Source organism: Salvia miltiorrhiza, chromosome 5 (assembly GCF_028751815.1).
Source record: "Salvia miltiorrhiza cultivar Shanhuang (shh) chromosome 5, IMPLAD_Smil_shh, whole genome shotgun sequence".
In the NCBI taxonomy this organism is placed as follows: Eukaryota; Viridiplantae; Streptophyta; class Magnoliopsida; order Lamiales; family Lamiaceae; genus Salvia; species Salvia miltiorrhiza.
Genome location: NC_080391.1, coordinates 2,242,986 through 2,268,493, shown reverse-complemented (window position 1 = coordinate 2,268,493; position 25,508 = coordinate 2,242,986). Strand labels below are relative to the sequence as shown.

The window sequence follows — 25,508 nt, the reverse complement described above, 5'->3', positions numbered from 1 at the left end:
GAGTAGCAGCATATCATCCGATCCCTACATAAATATATTAGGACGACTATAATTAATGTCATTAAAGTAGTTGGAGCATAAATATATAACTAGTATATAGTTATATATATTAGATTATGAGCCTTTTATTTTCTTGCATAAAAATATAAATCCAAATACCCTTTTGTACATGGTTTCGCTTACACATGCTAACGATTGTTCTCTTTTTTGTCTTTTCCGAAATAGCATGTAAAATTATCATGTAACACAACGTGTGTAACGTTTAATATGTAAGAGGTTTTGGGTTCAATTCCGCCTGTGTGCGTGTAGTTTTTTTTACCTTTGTGTGGGTAGTGTTCCGCCTGCGTGCAGTTGTTTTTCACCTTTGTGTGCTGTAGAGGTCCCGCCTGCTTGCAGGTTGCTGATTTGTTTATATATTAAATGTCTTTTGTAATTCAAAAAAAATGTTTGATATGTAAATTGGGAAAACATAATTAACAATTGCGATTTGCGATTACTAATAACTAATAAGGGTGATTTTGTAATAAGGAATATTTTTTTCCCATGACTATTTAAAAGGTTCTGCAGCCTATATAGAAATGTACAATTTGCAGCTCATTTTTCATGCAACTAGTTAACATAAAATATGATGTTGGAAATAGAAGATCACATCTCTCATACTAGTATATATATACAAGGAAGAGTTATATATGTTTGTGGTCACCTACATTTACACCTTTATGACAAATTAATACATATATACTTACGTAGAGTCAACATCAAATAGTACCCATTCCTTTAGGTAATACCCTAATACCCATGCATTTTGGTGTATAAAATAATAGGGTATTGTATATAATTAATAAGTAATGCGCACACATGATAATTATCGCTCATTTTAAGAGTTTCGGACTTACTCAAAACTAAAATGGGCCGAAATCTAAATTTTCGAGCTTCCAAAAGTAAGACAATAATTAAAACGGATCGAGAATTATCCCACGAATGCATTACTTAATTATTAATTAGTGTCGTACTTTTGCAAGCCCGAAATATTTTATCCTAGTTTTCAAACTAGTCTAAGTTATTGTCATAAAAAAAATCCTCCAACTCCATAATCATGCATCATTTGAAAATAGCATTACATGCATATATGCAATAATGCTAATGCATGTATGCAATTTTTTGTTATGACACATGCATTTAGCCAGCAAGACGATGCATCCACTCTAAATCTTGATGATCGAACGACTGAAATTGATTCTCCGTTCTCATTTAAACCTCTTCCCTCTCACCTATTAACATACATGACTTTCCCATGCCATTCCTAAGATGAAAATGAATCAAAAACTTAAGCATAGTATATACTCCACTTTATATTCATCTAGGGGTGGGGGTCGGGGTGGGGGGGGGGGGGGTAGGGTATAGGTAGGCAAAGCTCTAAACTGGAAATTATTGAAGGTGTGGTTGGAGGGTCAATTTTTGATAGCTATTAATATCTGTCTCCTGAAACAACTCAATTCCAATTTCTGCAACTCTACTTGTTCACAAGTATAGGATAGCAAACAGTGAATTTAGCAAGGAAAAGGAGAAGCCTTGTTTCACCCTCTTCCTCATATCTTCTCTCCCACTCCCTCATCTTCCCTCTCTCTCTCCTCTTTCCTAACTGTAAACCTACGCAACTATTGGTAAAAATATAAGTAATGGCACTTGTTTAGCTTATTCTGTGCCCCTTCCCTAAATCAGCCTCATAATCTCCCTCCCTCTTTTGAATTCTGTTTTGCTTATTTCAGCTTTTATGGCTTTTCCTAATCAAGAGCTCCGCAAAAACGGCAGAGGCAAAATCGAGATCAAGCGAATCGAGAACACCACCAATCGCCAAGTCACCTTCTGCAAGCGCCGGAATGGCCTCCTCAAGAAGGCCTACGAGCTCTCCGTCCTCTGCGACGCCGAGGTCGCCCTCGTCGTCTTCTCCAGCCGCGGCCGCCTCTACGAATACTCCAACAACAGGTAATTTCATTCCGTTTCATGCTCAATTTCGTCATAAAAAAAAATTAGGTTAGATTTGTCTCTCTCGATTGTGTTTTTGGGGATTTTGTTTCCTTTGTGAGGTTTTTCCTGTGTTTTTTTCCTGTTTGATGATCTTCGAGATCTGTTGCGATGGATGGAAATAGATATGTATATAGTTAACATCGCTAGTTTTTGAATCAAACAAAATGCAAGTCTGTAAATTCATCTCTCTCTCTCTCTACACATGTCATCTGTCAGCCCTAGAAAGAAAATTCTTATCGCGATGCTGTCAAGTTCCCATTAGCAGATCATCTCCTTGATCTCAATGACTGTTCCTTAATTCAATGTCATTTCTTCTTAACCTAATTAAACCTATAATCCTAGCTAGGGTTTTAAACAGATTCCCAACAAAGGGAAACTCACAGAGATGGGGTAGCTCAGGAGATGATTTGACAAATTTACCCTTGTGCAGTTTGAAGCATTAGGGCATGGCTAGGGTTTGGAATGGGATGGGTGGTGAAGTCATTTCATTTCAGATATGACAATAGGATTTGTACTATTCTCTCTCTTGCATCATTTTCTTACACCAATCTTTTATCACAAGCTGAAATTTTGAATTATGTGAAGAAATAAACTTTTTCTGCAAAGCTTGTTTCCTCCCTTTCCCATATGTTCCTTCAAACTCAGCCTTTTTGGAGCTGAAAAAGTGCTTCTTTCGTGAAACTCATTTCTAGAGAGAGAGAGAGATTACAGCAACGCCATTAAATGCCCATGAAAGACTACTAATTGAGAAAGAAAAATTAAAACTGGAAGAGGAAATGGGGTTTCTTCAATGGCGGAAAATGGCTGCAGACAAACAAGACTTACTATATATAAACATAGATTCCTGCGCAATGGCTGAGAATAAAAGCGATTTGGGGGTGGTGGGGGAGGAGCAATATCGGGATTTTGAATGAATCGAGGCGGGTAAAAGGGTGGTGGCCGCGGGTATTAACCGCCGGGGAGAGGGGCTGCGGCGACACGTGGCGGGATCCCACTGGGGGATGGCGGAGCCAATCATATTGTGGGATCTCGTGCCAGCGTGGAAGGGGGGCAGCCAATCACTGCGTCGACGAAATTAAGGTTGCAGCTTCTACTGCTCACTGATACTGGATGTGTGTGTTTTCACTGTGTGTTTTTTTTAGCTTTTCTGTGTGAATTGGAAAAAAGTCATATTAATTTATTGCTTTATACTCCCTCCCTCCACCAATCAATTACCCATTTGCCTCAAAAATTTTGTCCACCAATTAACTACATACTCTGCTTTTTGGACATATATACCCTTCCTTACTTTTTCAATTACTACACTTTACCAATTAGACCCACCACACTCTACCATTACTTGTCTACTTAATCCAATTTTGATGCTAATTAAATGAAGTAGGATATTTTAAATTTCTAGTTTATTTATTTTCGGAAAATTTTATTTCCAATTTATTTATTTTCGGAATTTTCAGTATATTTATTTATTTATTTTTGAATTTTCAGTTTATTTATTTTCTAAAAAAATTATTTTTCAGTTTTCAGTGTATTTATTTATTTATTTTCTGAAAATTTTAATTCCAGTTTATTTATTTTCTGAATTTTCAGTTTATTTATTTTCGAATTTTAAGTTTATTTATTTTCTGAATTTTCAGTTTATTTATTTATTTTCTAGTTTATTTATTTTTCAATTTTCAATTTATTTATTTATTTATCTTCTGAAAATTTTAATTCCAGTTTATTTATACATTTATTTATTTCCATTTTATTTATTTTTTAATTTTAAGTTTATTTATTTTTTGAATTTTTAGTTTATTTATTTATTTTCAGTTTATTTATTTATTTAATTCCATTTTATTTATTTTCTGAATTTTCAGTTTATTTATTTATTTTCGAACTTTAAGTTTATTTATTTTGTAAAAAAAATAATTTTCCAGATTTTAATTTATTTATTTAATTCTAGTTTATTTATTTTCTATAAAAAATAATTTTCCAGATTTTAGTTTATTTATTTATTTTCGAATTTTCAGTTTATTTATTTATTTAATTCCAGTTTATTTATTTTCTGAATTTTCAATTTATTTATTTATTTTCGAACTTTAAGTTTATTTATTTTCTAAAAAAATATTTTCCAGTTTTTATTTAATTTATTTATTTATTTTCGAATTTTCAGTTTATTTATTTATTTATTTTTGAATTTTCAATTTATTTATTTTCCAGTTTTCAGTATATTTAATTAAAGAGTAAAAAAAGAAAGAAATAGCTTATAAAAAAAATAAAAAAGAACACTTTAATAAGTCAAGACATTAAAGTAATGTCAAATAGCTAATGAAAGATTAGCAAAAGTAATCAAAATATATTGACACTACCCTTTTAGTCTTTTACACCACTTTTACACCACCTTTTTCAGCTTTCTTAGTTTCCGTGCCGACCATCAAATGGGTAGTTGATTGGTGGACGGAGGGAGTATATATGTTTGTGTTTGTATGTGTGTTTATATATCGACTGAGAATAAATAAATAAGCCCTACTGTAGCAGCTATATACAGGCTTTAGCTGGTAACATCAAGTTAAAGATTTGGAAAAAATAGTGAAAAATGTTTTTTTATTTTTATTTTGGTGAAATGCATAAAGCAGGAGTGTAAATTTAAGATTTTGGTGAAAGGCTTAAAGGAGACCAAGAAAACTCAAATTAAAATAAAAATTGACCTAACTTAATAATAAATAAATTGTTAGGGCAGAAGTATTTATATCTAAGAAGATAATCTGATTCTACCTCATGCTTATTGTATGGGTTTCACCGTACAATTTAAATTGTAAATTAAACCAGGTCAAATATGCGATTTGATTTAATTTACGGTTTAAAGGATTCGATTTTTTTTAGTATAATTTAGCACAAAGTTTAGAGTTTATTAAAATGGTTGTCAAAAGAAGTTAAGAAAAAACATTGATATGTATGCTATTTAATTTTTCGTTTTGTTGTTTTATAAATAAAAGTTTTCAAGCTCATGGACTTTAAAGTTTAAATTATTAATTTGACGAAAAAGAATTAATAATTTTTTTATTATTAAGCATAAATTTAAAAAATTATAAAGTGTACTATTAATACAGTTAGATTCGGTTTCATAAAATACCAAATAACTTACCATTTAATTTGATTTTGATGTCAAGCCACCCCACAAGTACTCCTAGTTTCTAATTCGTGTAATTTATAATTTTTTTTCTTATTATGCATGTTTGATCAGGTTATACAATTTGTACCATTATGATGTCATCAACGTATTCAAATGAGATTTTTTTTTATCAGTGTACTTGTAGTAGCATGCTAACATTCTGACATATATAGTCATTAACTATAGCTATGAAAAAGAATTCGTACTAATTAGTTCATTTATTTAGAAATCTTAGATATACTTATTTGGCAAATTGTGATGCAAAACAACAGCAGAGCCCTTGCCTCAGTCAGAAGCAACCTTAAAATTTAAGATTTAGGACTATTGACATCTATTGCTGAAAGAGACATGATTGATTGATAGGGTCGTGAGAATAATTTACGTACATATATATATAATTATATATATTTATGTATATTCATGTATCTATATCTCTATAACCTGCATATTTATTCCTTGTCTTTTCGATAGGATATGGTTCGTTAATTTGTTTTTATATGTACTTTTTATGGAAAATAAATTTTGAGCACTTAGTTTTTGTGGATTTATGAAATCCCTTGTCTTAATATGATGTATGGTACGAGAAACACACTTAAAACTATGAAATTTTAATAATATGCAAGAGCTGGTGGATTTTTTTGTAACTCAGATTGATCTAGAAATTAGGACAAACAATTTCGAGCATGCAAAACTAGGACATTAATTAATAAGTAATGCACCTAAGACAATTTTTGGCTCATTTTAATTAGTATCTTATTTTTACAAGCCTGAAATTTTTTGTCATAATTGTCAAATCAATCTAAGATTGTCCTTAAAAAACTCTTTAACTCGAATAGTAAACGATCTTAAACATATGAAGTTTGATCAAAGAGGTAAGCAAACACAAAACCACTAAAACTGTAAAAGATCAAGATTTATTTTGCAAATTAACATAACTAATTTATAAAGAAAAGTAAGAGTAATGCATAATGTGAATGGATTTAGGTTTTGAAATAAAATATTGTGTGGGTTGCAGTGTTAGGGCAACTATTGATAGGTACAAGAAAGCAACTGCTGATTCCTCAAGTGCTGTGTCCACATCCGAGGCTAACACTCAGGCAAGTGACCATAAATGTTATTCTTATTTAATTACCAAATCTCCACACTTTTTGGGTGCATTTAATTTGTATTATCTAAACTTAGGTTTTCCATTTTAGGCTTTTAAAATAACCTTACCTACCAACTATCCTGTAGGTTAACAAAAACTCTATTTATCATATATCCATCTAATCAGTTCAATTTTTTGGTCCCATTTATGTGTTTTTGTGGAGGATATATAGTTAGGCATTATTTGATTTATTTTCTAATATAAAATGACATTTTCTTGAGTGATTCTGATCTGGTATTTGCAACACCCTAATATCTGGTATGGTATATAATGCACGACTCTTTATAAAATCAAAAGTTCAAATATTATACTGATTTATGAAATTAGAGTTGATGAATTTTAGGATAACATGGATTTGAAAACTAGAATCAAAATTTTCGGAGTTGCAAAGGTAATTAATGAGTAATAATGTGACAATTCTCGGCTCATTTAATTTTAAGAGCTTCAAGCTTACTTGCATGGACCAAGCATGTGACTATGCCTACAACAATCAAAATAAAGCCGGAAACTCTTAAAGTGGGCGAAGAATTGTCCTGCATGTGCATTACTTATTAATTAGTACTTTTTTTTTCTAGTTTTCAAATTGATAACTGTCCTAAAACGCCCAATCTAAATCTATCTATGAGATTATATATACCACCTGAGAGGTAGTATAAGTAATATAAATCATAATTATAGCGGTTATTAATTATATATAAGTTTTATACTTCGTACCAAACAATGAATCACATATTATAAATATTTTAATACATTCTATCAATCAATTATATCACACCTTACTCCACACTGCATACTAGACAAGATTTTCCAGAGTTCCTTCCCTTCTCTGATAATTTTCACAGTCTGACCTTTTTTTTTTCTTTTTTTTATGATCAACAGTTTTACCAGCAAGAAGCCAACAAGCTGCGCAGACAAATAAGAGATACTCAGGCTTCAAACAGGTTAGTTTTTGTCTGTTTACAGACATATAAATATATAATAAATATTAATTCTGTAACTGATAAATGTTTTGTGTAGACAAATGCTGGGAGAGGGAGTGACCAGTATGCCATTGAAGGAGCTCAAGACCTTGGAAGGCAAAGTGGAGAAGTCCATCAGCCGAATTCGCGCCAAGAAAGTAAATCAATATATATATCAACTCTTTTGATACTATATATAGAATTATAATTAATTAATTGTTTCCATTTTGCAGAATGAGTTGTTGTTTGCTGAGATAGAGCTCATGCAGAAGAGGGTAAATCAAATCAGCAATTTGATTAATTACTTCAAATTAACTTGACACCATTAATGATGGCTGGGTTTTGATGTATCAGGAGCTAGAGCTGCACAATGCTAACATGTTTCTTCGAGCAAAGGTGACTTATTGTTCCTAGCTAGCTAATTAATGTTGCTAATCAAGAATTAATTATTGAAAAAAAAAGGGTTTAATTTTGTTATTATTGTGTTGCAGATAGCTGAGAGTGAGAGAGCACATGAGCAGCAGATGAGGTATGAGGGAGCAGGATCTGAATACCATGAGCCCATGAATTCACAACCTTATGATATCCGAAACTTCCTCCCCATGAACCTCATGGAACCCAACCACTCCTACACTCGCTCCGACCAAACCCCTCTCCAACTTGTGTATGATCCTCTCCTCCTCCTCTTCCTCGTCGTTTTTTTAAAAGTATATGTAGGGTTGAGATCTAGTCAGAATCGTTCCTTTAGTAAGAACTAAGAATACATGCACGAACACATAAAATCTATGAACAAGAGTTACATTTATTTGTTCAATCTGACCATCTCTTTGTTAATGAAGATTTTATGTATTTGTGCACGCGTTACATTTATTTGAGTTAGAGGGTTTTTCGGGACAAGAACATAGATTTATTTGGAAATCAGTTAGGACAAAAAAGTTTGGACTTGCAGAAGTAGGACACTAATTTATAAATATGCACTTGCAAGATAATTCTTGGCAAGAGTTTCGGCTTTCGGGCTTACTCGAAAGTAAAATGGGGCGGAAAACTAAATTTTCGGGTTGCAAAAGTAGGACACTATTTAAAATGGGCAAAGTCATAATTTTCAGTATAATTTACTGTCCTACATTTTTTTGCGATTGTGCATGTGTTCTTAGTTCTAACATAAATAGGTCATTAATTAGTACTAATTGTTTTTAGCATGCATTTATTTGTTTTTAATTAACTAGTTCATGTTTATGGCTGCAGCTGAAACTAGACCAGACTTCTCCTGTGAGGGCAAGAAATCCTGGAGATGGATGATCATGTATGTTGTTTTCTATATCTATATATATATATATATATAGTTTATGGAAAGTGATGATCTAAAGTTAGGGGCTGACGGCAGTTTTCTGTATAAGACACTAACTACATTTGAAGTTGATGATGTTGTTGTTGTGGAATTAATCCTAACAAATATAAGCTGTTAATGTCCAATTACAACTGTTTCATCTCTTGTATTTTTGGTATAGTTCTATAATTTCTTTCAATTTACTTTTACATATGTTATCCCTCCGTCTCATTACTTTTGGGCATGAAGATTAAGAAATGTATAAAAGGCAGATAAAGTATGTTGATGAAAGTTATTTAAATATTAGGTATAGAGAGATAATATATTTGAAAAAAAAATGAGATATTTGTAATGTTACGTCCCATTATGAAAACTAGTACATCTGTAACGGGACGGAGGGAGTATTATATTTATTCAGAGCCACTAATACACATGGGAGGTGTACTAATTGGACATTATTATTATTTTGGGTTATTATTTATTAAAAACACCAAGATTTTACTAATCAATAACCAAACATTATTCTTAAATCATAACTCAAACAAGCAAGTTTCAAAACATCAAAATTTATAAGTCTCAAAAACTCTCAACCATTTCTATGTTTCAAAACTCACAATTCACATCTACCAATCTCAAAATAAAAAGCCACTAACATAACAAAAAATCACAATACAAAATCGAAATCACCAACAAAAAATTAACCTGCTACAAATTTAATGGGTAGTTAAATACATAAATTATACTACGGTATACTCGTTCGGTAACGTATATACTCGCTCCATTAATTAATCGACAAATATGGTTAACAGATACGCAACGCTAAAAAAAATTACGGGTAAATTATAGAATATTACTCGAATACCCGATATTGTATATCACCCGTACCCAAAAGTAAATCACAAATACTCATGTGCAATCGGTTGCACTGTGCAACTGGTTTTCAGAATTAATGACACTACTTCATTCAGGAAATGACACTTGAAAATTTCCGAATGACACTACTTCAACATACAAATGACACTTGAAGAATGTTGAAGTAGTGTCATTCAGAAACCAATTGTACGGGAGAGTGCCTCAAAGTAAATTTACCTGCTTAAAAAAAGTAATTACAAAAATACTTATTCAATTTATAAAGTTAGTTGTATTAAAATTGCTATCCTCCATTAAGGTCAATCACACATGGAAAATGCGTATGCATGCAGACCTGAAAATTTGATCTTGCTTTTGGTATTTGGGTTTGGGTTTGGGTTTGGATTTGGGTTTGGGTTTTTAGGTTTTTAAGCTGTCGTTCCACAAAAGAGACTGCTTCGGCCTTATATTGGAGACTGATACAATTAAACAAATACACAAAAGATAATGCAATTTATATGTATATATCCTACTCCTTGTTTCATTTTTATTTTATTTTTTATTTTTAATCATTTTTTCCTTCAATTTTAATTTCTTATTTTTTGTATAATTTTGAGATTATTAATTAGGGTCCACTAACTCAATTACGGTTTATCATTATTTTATATTTATTTTGCAATTTTTCATTAATAAATAATTTTTAGGATTAATCAATCCATAATTACGATACATAATTTTTTAATTTCAAATTTTAGTACGTATGTACAAGGTCGGGTCCGAACTGTGCTTGGAGATAGTCGATGATATTCTCCTCAAGCCGGAAGGCCTTGGCCAAAACATGCGGTTTAATCCTGGGGTCCGATCCGAACACGGCGTTGGCGATGACATTGACGCCCGGAAGCTGGCTGCCGAAGCTGGAAAACGTGACGGCGTTGGTATTGCCGACGTTGAACTGGAAGTGGACGAGGCCCTGCGGAAACACGAAGCCGTCGCCCGGCTTCAAGTAGCGGGCGAAGAGCCTGTTCCTTCGGTTAGGATCTGCAGGATTGGAAGTGACGAACCCAACGTAGAGAGTGCCCTCCATGAGGAATAAAACCTCGGTGGCGCGCGGGTGGGTGTGGGGCGGGTTGACGCCGTACGGGGCGTAGTCGTTGCGCGACGACGACACGCCCAGCGTGTTGAGCCCCGGCAGCCGGTCCACGTTCACCACGGTCGCGGCGAACCCGAGCTCGTTGGATGTGTTTCCGGGTATGTTCAGACCTTGGAAGAGAAAATCCTTTGCAACCACCTTGTCTGGATTCTTGCAAAACCTCCCATTCACAAAAACTATATGCAAATGCAAAAAAATAAGAGCAGTGACAAAATTTGTCCGGACAAAAATAAGATTACAAATTTTTAAAAATTACTAATTTATTTATAAATTTTGATTCAGATTTAAAAGGATTTAGCTAGTTTTATTGTTTTCTCCATATTGTAGTTTTTTTCGTAATTTTTTAATTTTTTGTTATTTTATTTGTAGTTTGTGTACTTTAAAAATAATAATAATTAAAAAGGTTATAAAAAAAATTACAATATAAAGAAAACAATAAAACTAGCTAAATCCTATTTTATTTTGAACCAAAATTTTTAAATAAATTTATTTTATAAAGTATTTAACCATATTTTGTCCGGACAAATTTTGTCCAAATAGCATTATTGAAAAAATATTTATAAATCATTACTATAAACGTAAGCCACTATTTTAAGGCGATTTGCAAAAATAGATCAATTTTTTTTAGCCAATTATTTTAAATTTTGATATTTTTGGGCCACATTCGGCCCCAATTTGAATCTCTAGGTCATATTTGGACCCAAATGTGGCCCAAAATAGTCCGATTACGCTCCAATGTGACTCATGGACGTCAAAAATATAAAATAATTGGCTTACTTTTGCATGTCCAAATTTTTTTTTGTCTATTTTTGTAAATCACCCTATGATAGTGGCCACAAAAAAATTAAATTCAGCATAATATTAATACGATTGATTTACCATCAGAGATGTTAGTAGGAAGAGCAACGCAGAAATCTTGAAGAGGGCTTGGATCTGCTGCATATGCAATCGAAGCCCACCATAACATAACAATAATGGCGCCCAAACCAAATGAAATCTTCATTTTAATTTTGTATATATATATGCCACTCACTCACGCACACTTACTTATATTTCTTTTTCTCTTCTTCTACCTCTTAGATATGGGAAACACCCTTTTTATAGGACAAAAAACTAGTCATGTACATTACTCATCATTAAGTTTTCATCTTTAATTTATTTATTTCAATTTTTTTTTATTGTCAACTTTATTAAAAAATCATATCTATTACTCCCTCTGTCCCATCTTAAGTGAGACACTTCTTTCGAACAACTAAGTGAGGCACTTCTTTTGGACACGGAATTTAAGAAATTACTCCAGTGTTTAAATGTTTTAAACATGTTTCGAATTTAGTGGATGCATTATTATGTGTAATTAGTGATTTTCAAATAATTTTGAGGTCAAATTTATTTTTTGAATAATCTAATTATTTTTTTAATAAACTAATTATATGTGTAATTAATGATTTAAAAAAATTAATTCAAAAATAATTAAAAAAACACCCCCCCCTTGGGCGGCGAGCAGCGGGGGAACGGTTGTATTATTATAAGCATGGCTTTATAAGTTCGTACAATTATTTTATAGGTTCTTTTTGTAAGCACCCTAAAGTTATAAATTGTGTTACTCTCCCCGTCCCTCAAACAATTTCATTTTCTTTTATTTTGGGTTCATGTGCAAAATATATTCCTAGCCTATTTTTAGAAACAATTCCACGTACTAACTATTACCCTTACAATTTTTACTTTTTGTGGAACTTATTTTCCACTCATCAAATATATAATTAAATTTTATTAAAATTCGCGTCACCCTCCCTTAAGAAGATGTTTTTGGGACGAATTGAGTAACCAAATTTAGTCAAACACCCTCTAAATAAGATTGAATAAACTTTTATTGAATTGAGAGATTAAGTATACCCCACGAGTTGTTCAACTTATTTTTACATTGCTAATTCTATACGCCTCTTAATTTGTCTTTACAAAATACAAGGGAAGTGTGTATTCAATATTCTTATAGTAATGTCAGATGAGATTTTTGTTTCATAATTTTTTGTTACAAGTGATAATGATGTATTATATATCTAGAACATCTTAAAATTTTGTTTTTATAAATCTATATGATTATATATACCACCTTTCAGATGAGATACATAAGACATAACATTTTTTTAAAAAAAAAAATTGTTACAACCAAAGAAAAGAAAAAACCCACTCACACTCTAGCTCCTAGGGTGACTCGAACCCCCGACCTATTGGTTGGAGGGGAAGCGTCTTACCATGCGCTTCATCGTCATACATAATACATAACATAATTACATATATTCTGATATATTCTACTAAATTAAACGTTGATATCTTATATGCAAAAAAATCAAGTCAAACAAATCATATGTGTTTGATAGTCATGCTTGAAAGTGGTGTGATTAATAAATCAAGATAAATAATATAGAAAAAAAATGAGATTAGTTATCTATCTAGCCTAGATAAATAATATGAGGGTGTATGAGGTATTACTTATCCAATTGAATTAAATAGTAAAATAAGAGTGGACCCTTTAATTATCACGGATCGGCTTATTAAATAATACTCACTCCGTCCACGAAAAAACTTCCTATTTTTTCTTTTTGGGACATCCACAACAGAACTTTCTACCTATTTTTGGACTATACCACACCACTTATTTTTCACTTTTTCATCACTCTCAATACTAATTACAACATATTTTCACCACTTTCAATACACTCAACAATTTTTTCTCCACTCTTAATACATTCAACAACGTTTTTCTTAAAATTTGTGTCACTCCTTTCTAGAAAGTTGTTTCGTGGACGAAGGGAGTATGAGTTATCAAACGTTCATATAAGTCAAGATTATTTAGCAATCTTAACTTATACAGTGTACCAAATACACCCTCACGGAAAAAAGAAAGGTTGGAAGTTTCAAGTGGATAAAGCTTTTGAGAAAGAGAGGAGTTGAGAGAAGTGGATAATCCCCCCAAAGAGAGAAAATCCAACAAAAAAGGCTTGGTTAAACCATTTGCATTTTCTTACTTATCTAAAAGCAGCTAATAAATGAAAACAACCCTACTCCAATTTCTCCGGTTTCTTTTCCCAAAAACTCAAAATTTTCTGCATTCCGAATATATTTATTCCAAACATAAGCAAAAGGATATGACACAAAAAGTATAACGATGAAATTCGAAGGAATCATCAAAGGTTTGATCACTTTTAGTATCAATTAAAATACAATTTCTTGGAATATCAAATTACAAATAAATGTGTATAGATTTTAATTCTAATTAATAAATTTGTATTTAATTAAGGCTTTTAAAAAAAGTTAGCAATTAAACTTTGAAAATAATAAATATGGGCACACGGATAATATTTCCTACTTTTTTGGTGTATGTATTTTTTTCTTAATAGAACACTTAAAAAAACAAAAGGAGTAACCATTTGGAACAAAAATGAAGAATGAATTAAAGCATCATTTAATGCCATTAATGGCAAATAACGTGTGGAAAAAAAAAAGAAATTTTAAGAAAATAATTTTCCGTGAGAGCAACCAATCATGCTTGTCAAAGAAACAGGTAAAAAAAATATATAGTACTATATTTTTTCATTTTATTTAAACATCACAATACTTTAAAAAAATTAATATTATTAAATAAAGAAAGTTAAAGACTGTGCCATATGGGACTCGAACCCAAAACCTTTAGTCTTAGGCATTAACCCCTTATTGCTTGGCCAACACACGCATACGACATCACAATACTTTATATCAACATCATGTGTACGTGTGTTGGCCAAGCGATAAGAGTTTAATGTCTAATACCAAAGGTCTTGGGTTCGAGGAGTCCTCTATGGCATGATTTTTTACTTTTTTTATTTAATGATGTTAATTTATCAAAAAAATAAATAATAGTAATATCTTCATTTACTATTTTTATTATAGATTCATAAATGTGACTTTATAAGTTTGTCTACGCCACCTCCGTTTCCCAACCTATCCATGTCGGATTTGGTCCGTTTAATGACCGTTGGGAATATTAATTTTTAGTGTAGCTACGTGGGAGCAGGAATCGAATTTGCTGTAGAGAGTTTGAATTTGTTGCTGTAATTTCCTAAATTTGTAGGTGGAATTGATTTGTTGAATTTGTTTGAATTTGTTGTTGGGATTTTGATTTGGATTCAGGGGAACCGCTGCCACCGGGCTGACTACGAACGGTGGGTCGGAGAGAGGGAGGGAGAAGAAGATCGTGGAGGTTCCAGATCGCCGATGGCAACGGCCCCCTTGGAGTTCCGGCTGAAAATCGTGGTGGTTGGCTGCTGGATTTATGTTTAAATTTGCCTATAATCTTTGGGGATGAAATCTGAAATTTGAATGAGAAATGAAAATTGCACTTGATTAGCTTTTTTTTTTCTTAAATTTAAATTCGGTGCATTGTTTTACAGTGCATGATTGAATTTTTGATTTTAAGTGTATTCAATTTTGTTTCTTAAATTTGAGTTTGTTTGAATCTGAAATTTTAGTGCACCTTAATTAAATCTTCACTTTCAGGAACATAAAGCAAGTAATTAAGTTTAGAAGTTAATAAAGGATTAAGTATTTAAAATTGTTATTAACACTACCCCTATAAATTTACTTCTCTCTCCACTTACACCTACTTTAACAACTCTCTTAAAACCCGTGCCGAGTCCCAAATGAGACTCTTTTTCATGGACGGAGGGAGTATGTATTAAAGTATAAAAAAGAACTCATCAAAATTAATACGTTAAATGATTGAATTTATTATAATTATTGAGTGTGAATAAGAATTAGTAAAATATACTTGTAAGAGGTAGTCCACGAAAGAAGAAATTAAGACTACAATTTTCCTTAGATGAACAAAAGTAGTAATAAAACTATAATTTTCGTGAACGGAGAGAGTAGTAACATATACATGCACATATATTATGTCGTGGACAACATCATACTGCCTCCGTCCCACTCTAATAAACTCGTTTTTTTTTTTGGACGTCCCACTATAATAGACTTGTTTTCCATTTTGAGCATCACTTTCCTCCTAAAAAGTAAGTTTTTTAATCTTCGTGCCCGAAAAAAGTGAGCCTATTAGAGTAAAACGGAGGGAGTACAGTATGATCTGCAACAACTCAAAACAAAATATGTAAAACTATAAAATCAAGACTTCAAATAGGAGAGTAACCACATTGACATTACATATATGTAGATGAAGCTACAAATTAATATACAGTTACATCAAAATATTCTTCACCCCTACTCAGGTTTTGTAGGTTATATATATATAATATATATATACATACATGCTATTGTCCACAGAGAAGCAACGTCTGAGATGAGACTGAAGGCTCGACCTTCTTCCCTTCATCTCAAACAACTCCTCTAACGTTTAAACCGAAATAAACATCGAGATGGATGTATTCATACATACAAGTATACATAAAATTTCCTCTCAATTCACTATCCCACATTTTCTAATATGATGATTAGATGAATTTATATGCCTAGTCCACAGATGTCTTACCTCTGATGACCCGATCTCGAGCCATGGCTTTGCCGGCCCACTAAAATGCACGACGGCTGCAGCTTCTAGCGTATGGTTATCTACTCGTGGATACCGGTATCCCAAACCAGCTATGTGCCACGAAGGATCGATAGCGTGAACATGATTTTCGAATGCAAGGATGGCAGGTGGAAGTGCTCCAGGATGCCATAGTTCGAAACCAGAATTGAGGCTCTGCGAAACAAATAAAATCGTATATAAGATCAAAGAAAATATAGATATCTCATATCTTGAAGAAAAGTATGGGAATATGAAGATCAACTTAAAAGCATGTTGAAATGAATAGAGAGTAACATCAAGCATACTCACATGTTTAAGCCACTGATGATACACTGCAGTGATATTGCTCTTCCTCCATCTTTGTAGATCAAAAACATTTACCCCATACAGCCATCCACAGCGATTTTGATCCAAAATAGACGATATGATTGGATTTGTGAAATTGAAATAATCGTTGTACTTTCTTCCCGGACAACAGTCAGTTCCACACGATGAATCAACAACTGCAGCCACAACTTTCTGGTTGAGATCCAAGTCCCATAGGGATGATAAGTCATGCTGTACCACGATATCATCGTCCAGGAACACAACTTTGTCCAGATCTGGAAACAGCTGTAAGAGTAAGATCCACAAATATGAGAAAATGGACCACCATTCATCAGAAAGCTCAAGACTATATTTGCTCACAAACAGTAATTATTCGTAAAATTACCACAGGTAGATAAACACGGAGGTGATTTAAGAGGGAGACGGAGCTGGGACTTAGGACATCTAGCTTGTGGTAATTTTCAGTCCCATATTCAAGGTCCTCCTTCTTCAGACTTCGGTAATAGTGATTCCAGATCTGATGATGAATTTCCAGCATCTCCCTAACAGCTACATTTACCTCATGAGACCAATCGTATTGATGCAAGCCCTTGACTTCAACAACTGCAGAAACGATTGTGTTGACTGAAAACCATGCATGCATTGAAGTGTATGTCTTCTTATCGGTGACCACGTGGAAGACCAATTTTTCGGGATTGCTTGATGTTTTGAGAGTGGAGGAGATGACAACAGAGGCAGCAAGGATGTTGTCAGTTAAAAGAACAACATGATGAAAAGAAGGGTCTATAAGGCGGTGAATGTGTTGAGGCAGAGGTAAGCGAGAACGTGCTGCGGCGTTCACAGCATACTCCTCAGCCATTTCAAGTGAAAGGCAGTGGAGGCTCGTGGGTACACCATGAGCAGCTAAATGCCAGTAGATAGATTCATGCCACTGAGCTTTTTTTACAATGTGTTCCATCTTTGCAATCTGCAATGGGATAAAGAATTAATGTTCAAGTCCATCAAACAGAATAGGAATGAAATAATGCCAGACTTAGTCAAGTTCATAATGCTATATCAAAAAATCTTCAGAAACCGAAAGAACAAGAGACTTTTGAGTGATGTGGTTCTTAATTTCTTATTGTAGTGGGAACCAGACGATCAATAAAGCTATATTGAGGTCAATTCTAGATTCAATATCTATCAATTTCTGCCAACCCCTTCTGCAAGCTTAGTACATCGTTCCAGATGAGCAAAAGTATGAATCTGATGATTCTGATCCAATGTTTCATTCATATCAGTTGATACTTAAGCACAAAATTTGATTACATGGGCAGATTTACTCTTTCATTTCTGGCTACCTTTGGTCCTCTTCTATACTCTCATCATGAAGCTTGGAACATTATTAATAATTATGTCACTATGTCTTGACTACACATATACACCTAAAGCTTCTCTCTGTTGTCAAGAAAGTTTCAAAATTCTCTTGACGAATCAATGGTAGTAAGAAGCCGACATCAAGAATTGCTTAGAAGCTCGTTTTGACACATGGTAGTGATGCAAAAGATAAGTGCCTAATTTAATTGAATGACAAAGAAATGGCACTTTTTTTTAAGTTGGTGAATTATCCCAAAATGAAACAAGATATTCTAAATGAGAGTTGGTTGGCATTCTTTTTTCACATTGTGGACGTATAACAAGCACTAGAAAGACAGTGGGCATTGAAGTGACAGAACAGGACATTAATTCCAAGCTTTTATCTTTACCCAGCAACATAATATATGATCTCACATGTTGCCTATCACACTGCAGATAAAAGAAGTGTAAGAAAAAGTTGACATGAAAGAAGTGCACATGTGATTTACTAGCACAATATAAAAGTTAGCATGCTGCCGACTCATGCATGGAGTATAATATATCACATGTTAAAACCAAAAAAAGAAACCGATATTACAAAATTCTCGTTGGACACCAAATTTTTCCTATTATCCTTATACATATATGCAAACTCTCAAGAACCAAAGAGGGGTGGATGACTAAAGATTCATTACAAATAAACGTCATAGGCTTTATTAGATGATGTCAATCACTTTGGCGGCTGGCAAGGAGATAAAATTTGGTGAACAAAGACTCAAAACAGAACAAATGCCAAAATCCAAAGCGCACACAGATAATAAGTCAAAATTGAATAAGTAGTAGTACTAGCAAATTACCATGGTCTTGGTCTTGAAAGCGAAAGCTTTTATGTCCTGTCTGTTTAAAGTCATATCCTTTACAAGATCCTTGAATGAAACCGGCTCAGAATTTGAGCCGTCGACTGTGCCAATTCCACCACCATCATGGCTCGCAGTTGCCTCCAGCAAGGCCCTCGTCAGCTCTTCTCTGAGCTTTTTTGGCATTATTAGAGCAGATAATTGTAAGCAACGCCCAATAGGAACAAAACCATGTATTTTCTTCACATGCATTTTTTGCTTTATGGCGTCAATGTTTACGTACAATGCCTATAATCATTTCAGCCACCAGCATAGTGGAAGTGGGGTGCACAGTGACTCTTGCTCTACTAGTGGCTCGTGAAGACTTTTTCTTCTATCTGAATAAAGTCATAGCTACCTACGACTACGAGATCATAACTATTGTACTTGGCCATGTCAAAAGGATAAAACACATGAAAAATCGAAAAATTAGTATGTATTGAATACTTAATTAAATAAAAATCTGAAATTTCCAAGATCTTAGTCATCACTTATTAAGGGACTACATCAAAATCAAAATCAAGTGGTCTGTAGCAGTACAGCATGCCAGGTATTGATGAAAGGAAATGGTGTAGTTGATTGCCGACACTCCTCACAAAGCGCTTATCCACTAGCCCTACTACTCCTACACCTATCCAACTTAATAGTAGTGCTTATTCAATCACTCAATAATTTAATAAGTCTCAAACATATAATAATTCAATAATTTGTTCACTATTCAAAAGAAACGTTTTCTTGCTCTTGTCTGTTCGAATTTTCCATGAATTGCTTACAATATGTTGAGACAAAATATTGGCCCTGTCTGTCACTCATGTCAGCTGTAAATTACCCAAGTGAAAAATGTCTAACAAGTAGCTGCATCATTAATATAGAAGTAAAATTTTATTTTATTTTTCCTTAAATTACAAAAACTCGATGTATTTAATTTTTACTCGGAAATTCAATTCTAAGAAAATGCGAATCAAGTACCAATGAAAAAGGTTTGACATAATATTGAATTCAACGGTCAATGAAATTCTAAAATACTGACCAAATTCAATTCATAAATTTATCTAAGTACCATAAAAATCACAAACAGAACACACAATTTTGTGCGTAACTGCGTATATATATATACATTTTTTTTTTATTTTAATTTTTGTAAATTACCATCAACAGAGCCAAATATGTGTAGTTGTGTACTTACCAAGGCGGCGTCACTCCCGCCAAAAAACCGCCATGTCAGACAACCTGCAGCTTCACGCTACTATGTTTACAATTTTACCCACACAAGATAAAAAAATACTCCAATTTGCAAAACTGCGATAAATTAAAGAAGTGTGTGTGTGTGTGTGAGAGAGAGAGAGAGAGAGAAATTACCAATAGGGGAAGAGCAAAGAGCGGCCGATTCGAGGACCAGAAGAGCGGTTCGGAAAAAAAGGAAGGGCAAAAGCAGGCCGGCGAACAACCTAATCGTCCGGTGAGAGAATCGGCGTTTACCCGCCGCCGGCAGCGAGCTCTTCCATTTCATCCCCCGCCAAACACCTCCACGTCCAACTCTGTCTCCTCCGGCGGTCACAGTCGACACCGCCAATCTCTTAATCCCGGTCGCGGATATGTAGAACTTCATACCGCGATCTCCGATTTCCGCTTCTTCTTCTTCAAAAACAATTTCATCACAGACATCAGCTTCTTCAGCTTGGATCTCAATATTTTGCACCTATAAAAGCGAGAAGCGGTGCCAGCTTAAATAATTATCCATCTTATTTTAAAATTTATTGAACAATCGAAATGAAATTCACCTTTGCAGAAGCAATTGCTCAGATTGTCACTGGCTGCTTCAAATTGAGCTCTGCACTGAAGTTCATGAGTGATACATAAGTAAGTGTATATTAATGCGTGCTATATATATATAATAGTATATATACATATAGAGAGAGAGTGAGAGTGTGAGAGAGAGAGAGAGAGAGAGGAGAGAGAGAGTATCTGCGCGTACAAGTGTGTGCATTACTGCTTTATATGCTTCGATTTGTCAAAGAATTGAGATCACGCACCGTAGTACGTGTAAATAGGGATGTCAATCGGGTCAGCCCATCGGGTTTTCGGGCTAGCCCTATCGGGTTCCGGGTTAATCGGGTGCGGGCTAATCGGGTTAGAGATTTTTTCGGGTTGTAAATCTTTAACCCTAACCCTAAACTTTCGGGTTTCGGGCTAGCCCATTGGGCTAATAAGGTTAAAGGCGTAAAAATAAAATTATCATTTGTATTTTATTATTCCTAATGATCTAATGTATAATGTATAAAATATACATAGATATAAAGATATAAATTATATAGCAAAGCATGAAATGCAAAAATATAAGATATTCAAGACTACATAAACAAAATTATATTAAAATGAGATAGTAAATTTAACATGTATCAATGCACTAGAATAAATCTGGATTATTACTGAATAATTAGTGGATTTGCCATGCACGTCTCATTGACAGAAAAAAAATGGTATCACTTTAAAATGAGATACTAATAATTAATTTCTAACTAATGAGATACTAATAATCAATTTCTACAAAAATCCGTAATTAATTTCACTTTTTTTAATGAGATTGCACACACACACACATATATATTCTAACTAATTAATTTCACTTTTTTTAATGAGGCTACATATATATATTTAAGCAAATACCATAGATCTAAACATAACAGAAGTTGTAACTGGATGCATCAGTCACAATTCCGTCAGCCCACCGGGCCAGCCCATCGGGTTTTCGGGCTAACCCTATCGGGTTCCGGGTTAGTCGGGTTGCGATTTTTCAACCCTAACCCTCTAATTTTGTCGGGTTATTCGGATCGGCCCACGAATTTCGGGCTGCATTGACATCCCTACGTGTAAATATAGCGTAAGCTGGTTTGCCTTTATTTATGTGTGAATGTATGTTGTAAATTTGAGAAAAATGCAGCTTTTTTTAATGTAATTGATGTATTCATTGTTAATTACTTACTATAATTTATTTGAAAATAATGAAGTGATTGAAATGATTTTTTATTGTTATTTTAAGGGATCTTACTGTAATTTATTTGAAAATAATTAAGTGATTGAAAATGATTTTTTATCGTTATTTTAAGGGATTTTGGCAAACAAAATTATGAATATTTAAAAATTATAATTTTAATGTGATTTTTGAAGCGTGACTATTTAAATCACTATCTTTTTATTTTCTGTAATTGCATCCCCCTTATTTTTTCTTGTCGTCAGAGTGATGAATTGGAGCTTACGTGGATTAGTAAAGACGACATCGTTTTTATGAGGCTTAAATGGCATTGTTTCGTATAATTTCAATTAAAAATTTCTTTAAATTATTAAGGGATTACATCGTGTATCTGCACTCTAATTTTCGATATTCAGCCATTTTAAACGGCGAACTAATTTACGTAAGCTCCAACTCAACTATTCGGCTATCCAAATAAAATAAGGAGACAGAATTGCAAAAATCGAAAAAGATGGTTATTAATTCGCAACACTTCAAAAATCGCATTAAATTTACAATTTTAAAATAATTTGTGATTGTGTTTGCCCAATCCCCTTATTTTAAATAAGTATTTACATTTAAACCCATTTTCATATTATATTACTCTCTTTGTCAACATAAAATAGTTTATTTTTATATTTTTAAGTGGGATCATTTCTTCATTCAGAATACACTCAATTATTTTTATTAAAACTAATGTCTTCTCTTTCTATGACTATTTTATTGTGAACAGGATCTAATCCGTCCACATAAAAATAGTCTATTTTTGTCACTTTCGAACATCTACAAAAATTAATCACTTTTTATTTTTAGAAACATTATATCACATGAATACCATTTTTTCAACTCATAAAACAAATAATAATAATAATTATTATTATTATTATTTGTTTTTTTCTTTTCTTTATTCATAATATATTTCACTATTTTTATTAAATTTCGTATAGTCTCTTCTTTTGTTTATTTTTTATAGACGAATAGAGTAATATATATATATATATGCGTGTGTCACTATGTGTGAAGTTGGGGGCCCCAAAAATGCATAAGCAATGCCGTGTTGAATGGAATGCCGCGGGAATCATATACAGTGCATATGGCCTCGTAGCAATCACATTGATATAACTGTGCATGGTGTGGAATGCGAGCTGTAACGTAAATCGTGGGCTTCAATTAAAGGGTGGGGGAAAATAACGAAATATTTAATTCATTTTGTAAAAATAAGTATAGGAGGAAGTAATATATTTTAACAATTATAAATATATTGTAAGTGAAAAAAAGACTCATTTTAAAGATGATGTTAACAATGATTAAAAATTATATTGAGCATATTGTGAGTGAAAAATAGACTTATCATAAATAGACTTATAATTGAGCATATTGAGGAGTCCATTAATCACTTGCTTCTCCATTGCCCAAAGACCGAAAAGGTTTGGGATGAAATGTATAAGTGGCTTGGCATTTGTTTTGTGCAGCCACAAAATGTGGTATCGCACTTTATTATGTTCACAGATTGGAGCAAACAGAAAGGGAGCAGGAAGTTCCTAAGGGCGTTATGGTGCTGCAAAAACTGGGCCATTTGGAGGTGCCGAAATTCCAGTCGATTTGAAGATAAAGTCTGGGAAATAAACAATATGGTTTTGGAGATAAAAGCGAAAATGTGGAGTTGGGGTAGAATATTTGGAATTTCAGGCGTTGGGTCATGTTTTAAGGACTGGATCTCAAGAGATTCATGTCCATTGCTACTGTAAGTTACTCTTGGTACCTCTGGTACCTAGTTTTGGTTTTAATATAATTCATTTTCTTATATAAAAAAAAGAATGTACTCCTTCCGTCCCATTAAAAGTGACCTGTATTCTATTCTGGGCCGTCCCACTATAAGTGACCTGTTTCCACAAATTGCAAAGTTTAACCCTTAAAAAATGTGTGGACCCTACCACTTTTAACACATTTACACATTCTCCTTAATTTTCGTGCCGAAAAATTTTGAGCCACTTATAATGGGACAGAGGGAGTAAATAAGTTGATATATATTGAGCGTATTTTATTGTGAGTGAAGAAACAGATCTACACAATATATATTTTCCAACTTCCAAGTGAATGTTATGCGGCACAATATGATTAAAAGACTCATTAATTCCCTTTTTAAGAACACAAAATCTCTAAAAATTAAAATGAATTGTAAAACTTCGATGTCACAATCCTAATTTTGTGTGTGCGAACGTTCACATGAGGAACTTCATCTTTAAAAAATTAATCATGTTAGAACATCTTAAAAATATGTAATTTCTACATGCATATTATTCTAGTTATCTCATAATGTGACTATGATTATTAATATGAAATTGTCAATTTGTCTCCGCAATTAAATTAATCTTTATCGCTAGTTTTGTCTTTTTAATGACAAGAGAAGTCGCACTCGACTTATGCAGTGTACGTTTGATTAATTTGAATTTGAGATTTGTTTTATTACAACTCACAAGCAACGTCTCACTCGATCTTCATCAGCCACAAACTCTAAAATGCATTTCTTCAAATTATATATGCTTTTAATTTTTCTTCCACCGCTTAATTTATCTCAAACACTATTTAGTTTAAAATTCATTTCCAATATTCAACATGGTACAAATATTAAATAAATATATATAATAAATTTAATCATGAAATATTACTTTACTTATAACAATTAATTAAATATATTAGTTTAAAATTTACAGTTTTTGCAAAAGGAACAAAAAGTTTAGGTCATAACTCATAAGTTGATATATAACTGTACTTTTTTTAGGCAATAATAACTTTATGGTATTTCGTATAATTAGCTAATATTCTTCAGTCTTAAATAAATTAAATATGTCATCACTTATTTATGTCGGGGCTTGAATCCGAAAATTGATGTTGTCTAACAAAATAGACATTTTTTTAGGGAAAAAGAAAAAAAAGAAAAAAGAAAAAAAGAAAGAGGAGATGTATATTGAACTTCCCTTTCAGTTTCTCATTAAAATGAAGGCAAGTTGTAATTAATGGGCTCAACTACCAATTCATTAATACTTGAGAACAATCCGTTCAATTTCTTTTATTGTTGTATATACAGTATTTATTTCCATTTGGATTCACTTCTTCGAAATTTCTGTAATAAGTAAAGGGTTAATTCTAAAAAAAAAAAAAAAAAAACTATTAATTATAAGAGAAAATTATAAAAATTATTTATTTTGAACTTAAAATGACAAAGTTGTCTTTATTTAAATCTCAAACTGTATTAAAATCGCGAACTTTGCTCGACCTCTGTGAGTCGAGCATTAGTGGTAAATAAACCAATGTTCGATATGCTCAATCATTGCGAGTCAAACAATCAAATATTAGTAGTCGAGCATGCTTTGAAATTGCAGCAATGCTTGATATTTGTCGATTGCAAGTTGAACATCAGTGTAAAATACACTAATACTCAATATAAGAATAAAATAATCTTAAATAAATACTCTCTCCGTCCCGCGAATCTTGAGGCAATTCTTTTCGGCATGAGAATTAAGAAAATAATATTTAGTGTTAAGTGTGGTATTGTTATTGACCATAAACTAGAATTTACTGTATCTTTTGAGTGAAAAAAGAATGAAATATATATATATATATATATATATATATAAAAAGTTATTTGAGAATATCTAAAATCATAGCATGTAGTATATTAATTTATTACTTCATTCGTTCATAAAATGTTGTCATAATTTATTATTTTGATCTGCCCACAAAAAATTATCCAAATTTATTTTTAGTAAAG

At 32.6% G+C, this 25,508-nt stretch overlaps 3 protein-coding genes across 4 annotated transcripts; 1 reads left to right on the top strand and 2 right to left on the bottom strand.

The window, feature by feature from the left end:
• Window positions 1-1,682: 1,682 nt before the first annotated feature.
• On the top strand, window positions 1,683-8,764 carry LOC130985020 (agamous-like MADS-box protein MADS1). Its single transcript, XM_057907764.1, has 8 exons — window positions 1,683-1,986; window positions 6,195-6,276; window positions 7,206-7,267; window positions 7,344-7,443; window positions 7,519-7,560; window positions 7,640-7,681; window positions 7,777-7,949; window positions 8,531-8,764. The coding sequence occupies exons 1-8, from the start codon at window positions 1,775-1,777 to the stop codon at window positions 8,532-8,534; spliced, it is 717 nt and encodes a 238-aa protein (XP_057763747.1). The 5' UTR covers window positions 1,683-1,774; the 3' UTR covers window positions 8,535-8,764.
• Window positions 8,765-10,212: 1,448 nt separating this feature from the next.
• LOC131024766 (germin-like protein subfamily 1 member 16) lies at window positions 10,213-11,713 on the bottom strand. Its single transcript, XM_057954304.1, has 2 exons — window positions 11,491-11,713; window positions 10,213-10,787 (listed from the first exon to the last, which is right to left on the bottom strand). The coding sequence occupies exons 1-2, from the start codon at window positions 11,612-11,614 to the stop codon at window positions 10,213-10,215; spliced, it is 699 nt and encodes a 232-aa protein (XP_057810287.1). The 5' UTR covers window positions 11,615-11,713.
• Window positions 11,714-15,778: 4,065 nt separating this feature from the next.
• LOC130985019 (probable galacturonosyltransferase 15) lies at window positions 15,779-20,762 on the bottom strand. Of its 2 annotated transcripts, XM_057907762.1 has the most exons (8): window positions 20,702-20,762; window positions 20,508-20,562; window positions 20,086-20,425; window positions 19,913-19,956; window positions 18,688-18,861; window positions 16,881-17,462; window positions 16,478-16,780; window positions 15,779-16,342 (listed from the first exon to the last, which is right to left on the bottom strand). In XM_057907762.1, the coding sequence occupies exons 3-8, from the start codon at window positions 20,333-20,335 to the stop codon at window positions 16,058-16,060; spliced, it is 1,638 nt and encodes a 545-aa protein (XP_057763745.1). In that variant the 5' UTR covers window positions 20,336-20,425; window positions 20,508-20,562; window positions 20,702-20,762; the 3' UTR covers window positions 15,779-16,057. The 2 variants fall into 2 exon arrangements, with proteins under 2 accessions (XP_057763745.1, XP_057763746.1); XM_057907763.1 differs by lacking the exons at window positions 20,086-20,425; window positions 20,508-20,562; window positions 20,702-20,762 and having other exon boundaries at window positions 18,688-18,856; window positions 19,913-19,947.
• Between the last annotated feature and the right edge of the window lie 4,746 nt (window positions 20,763-25,508).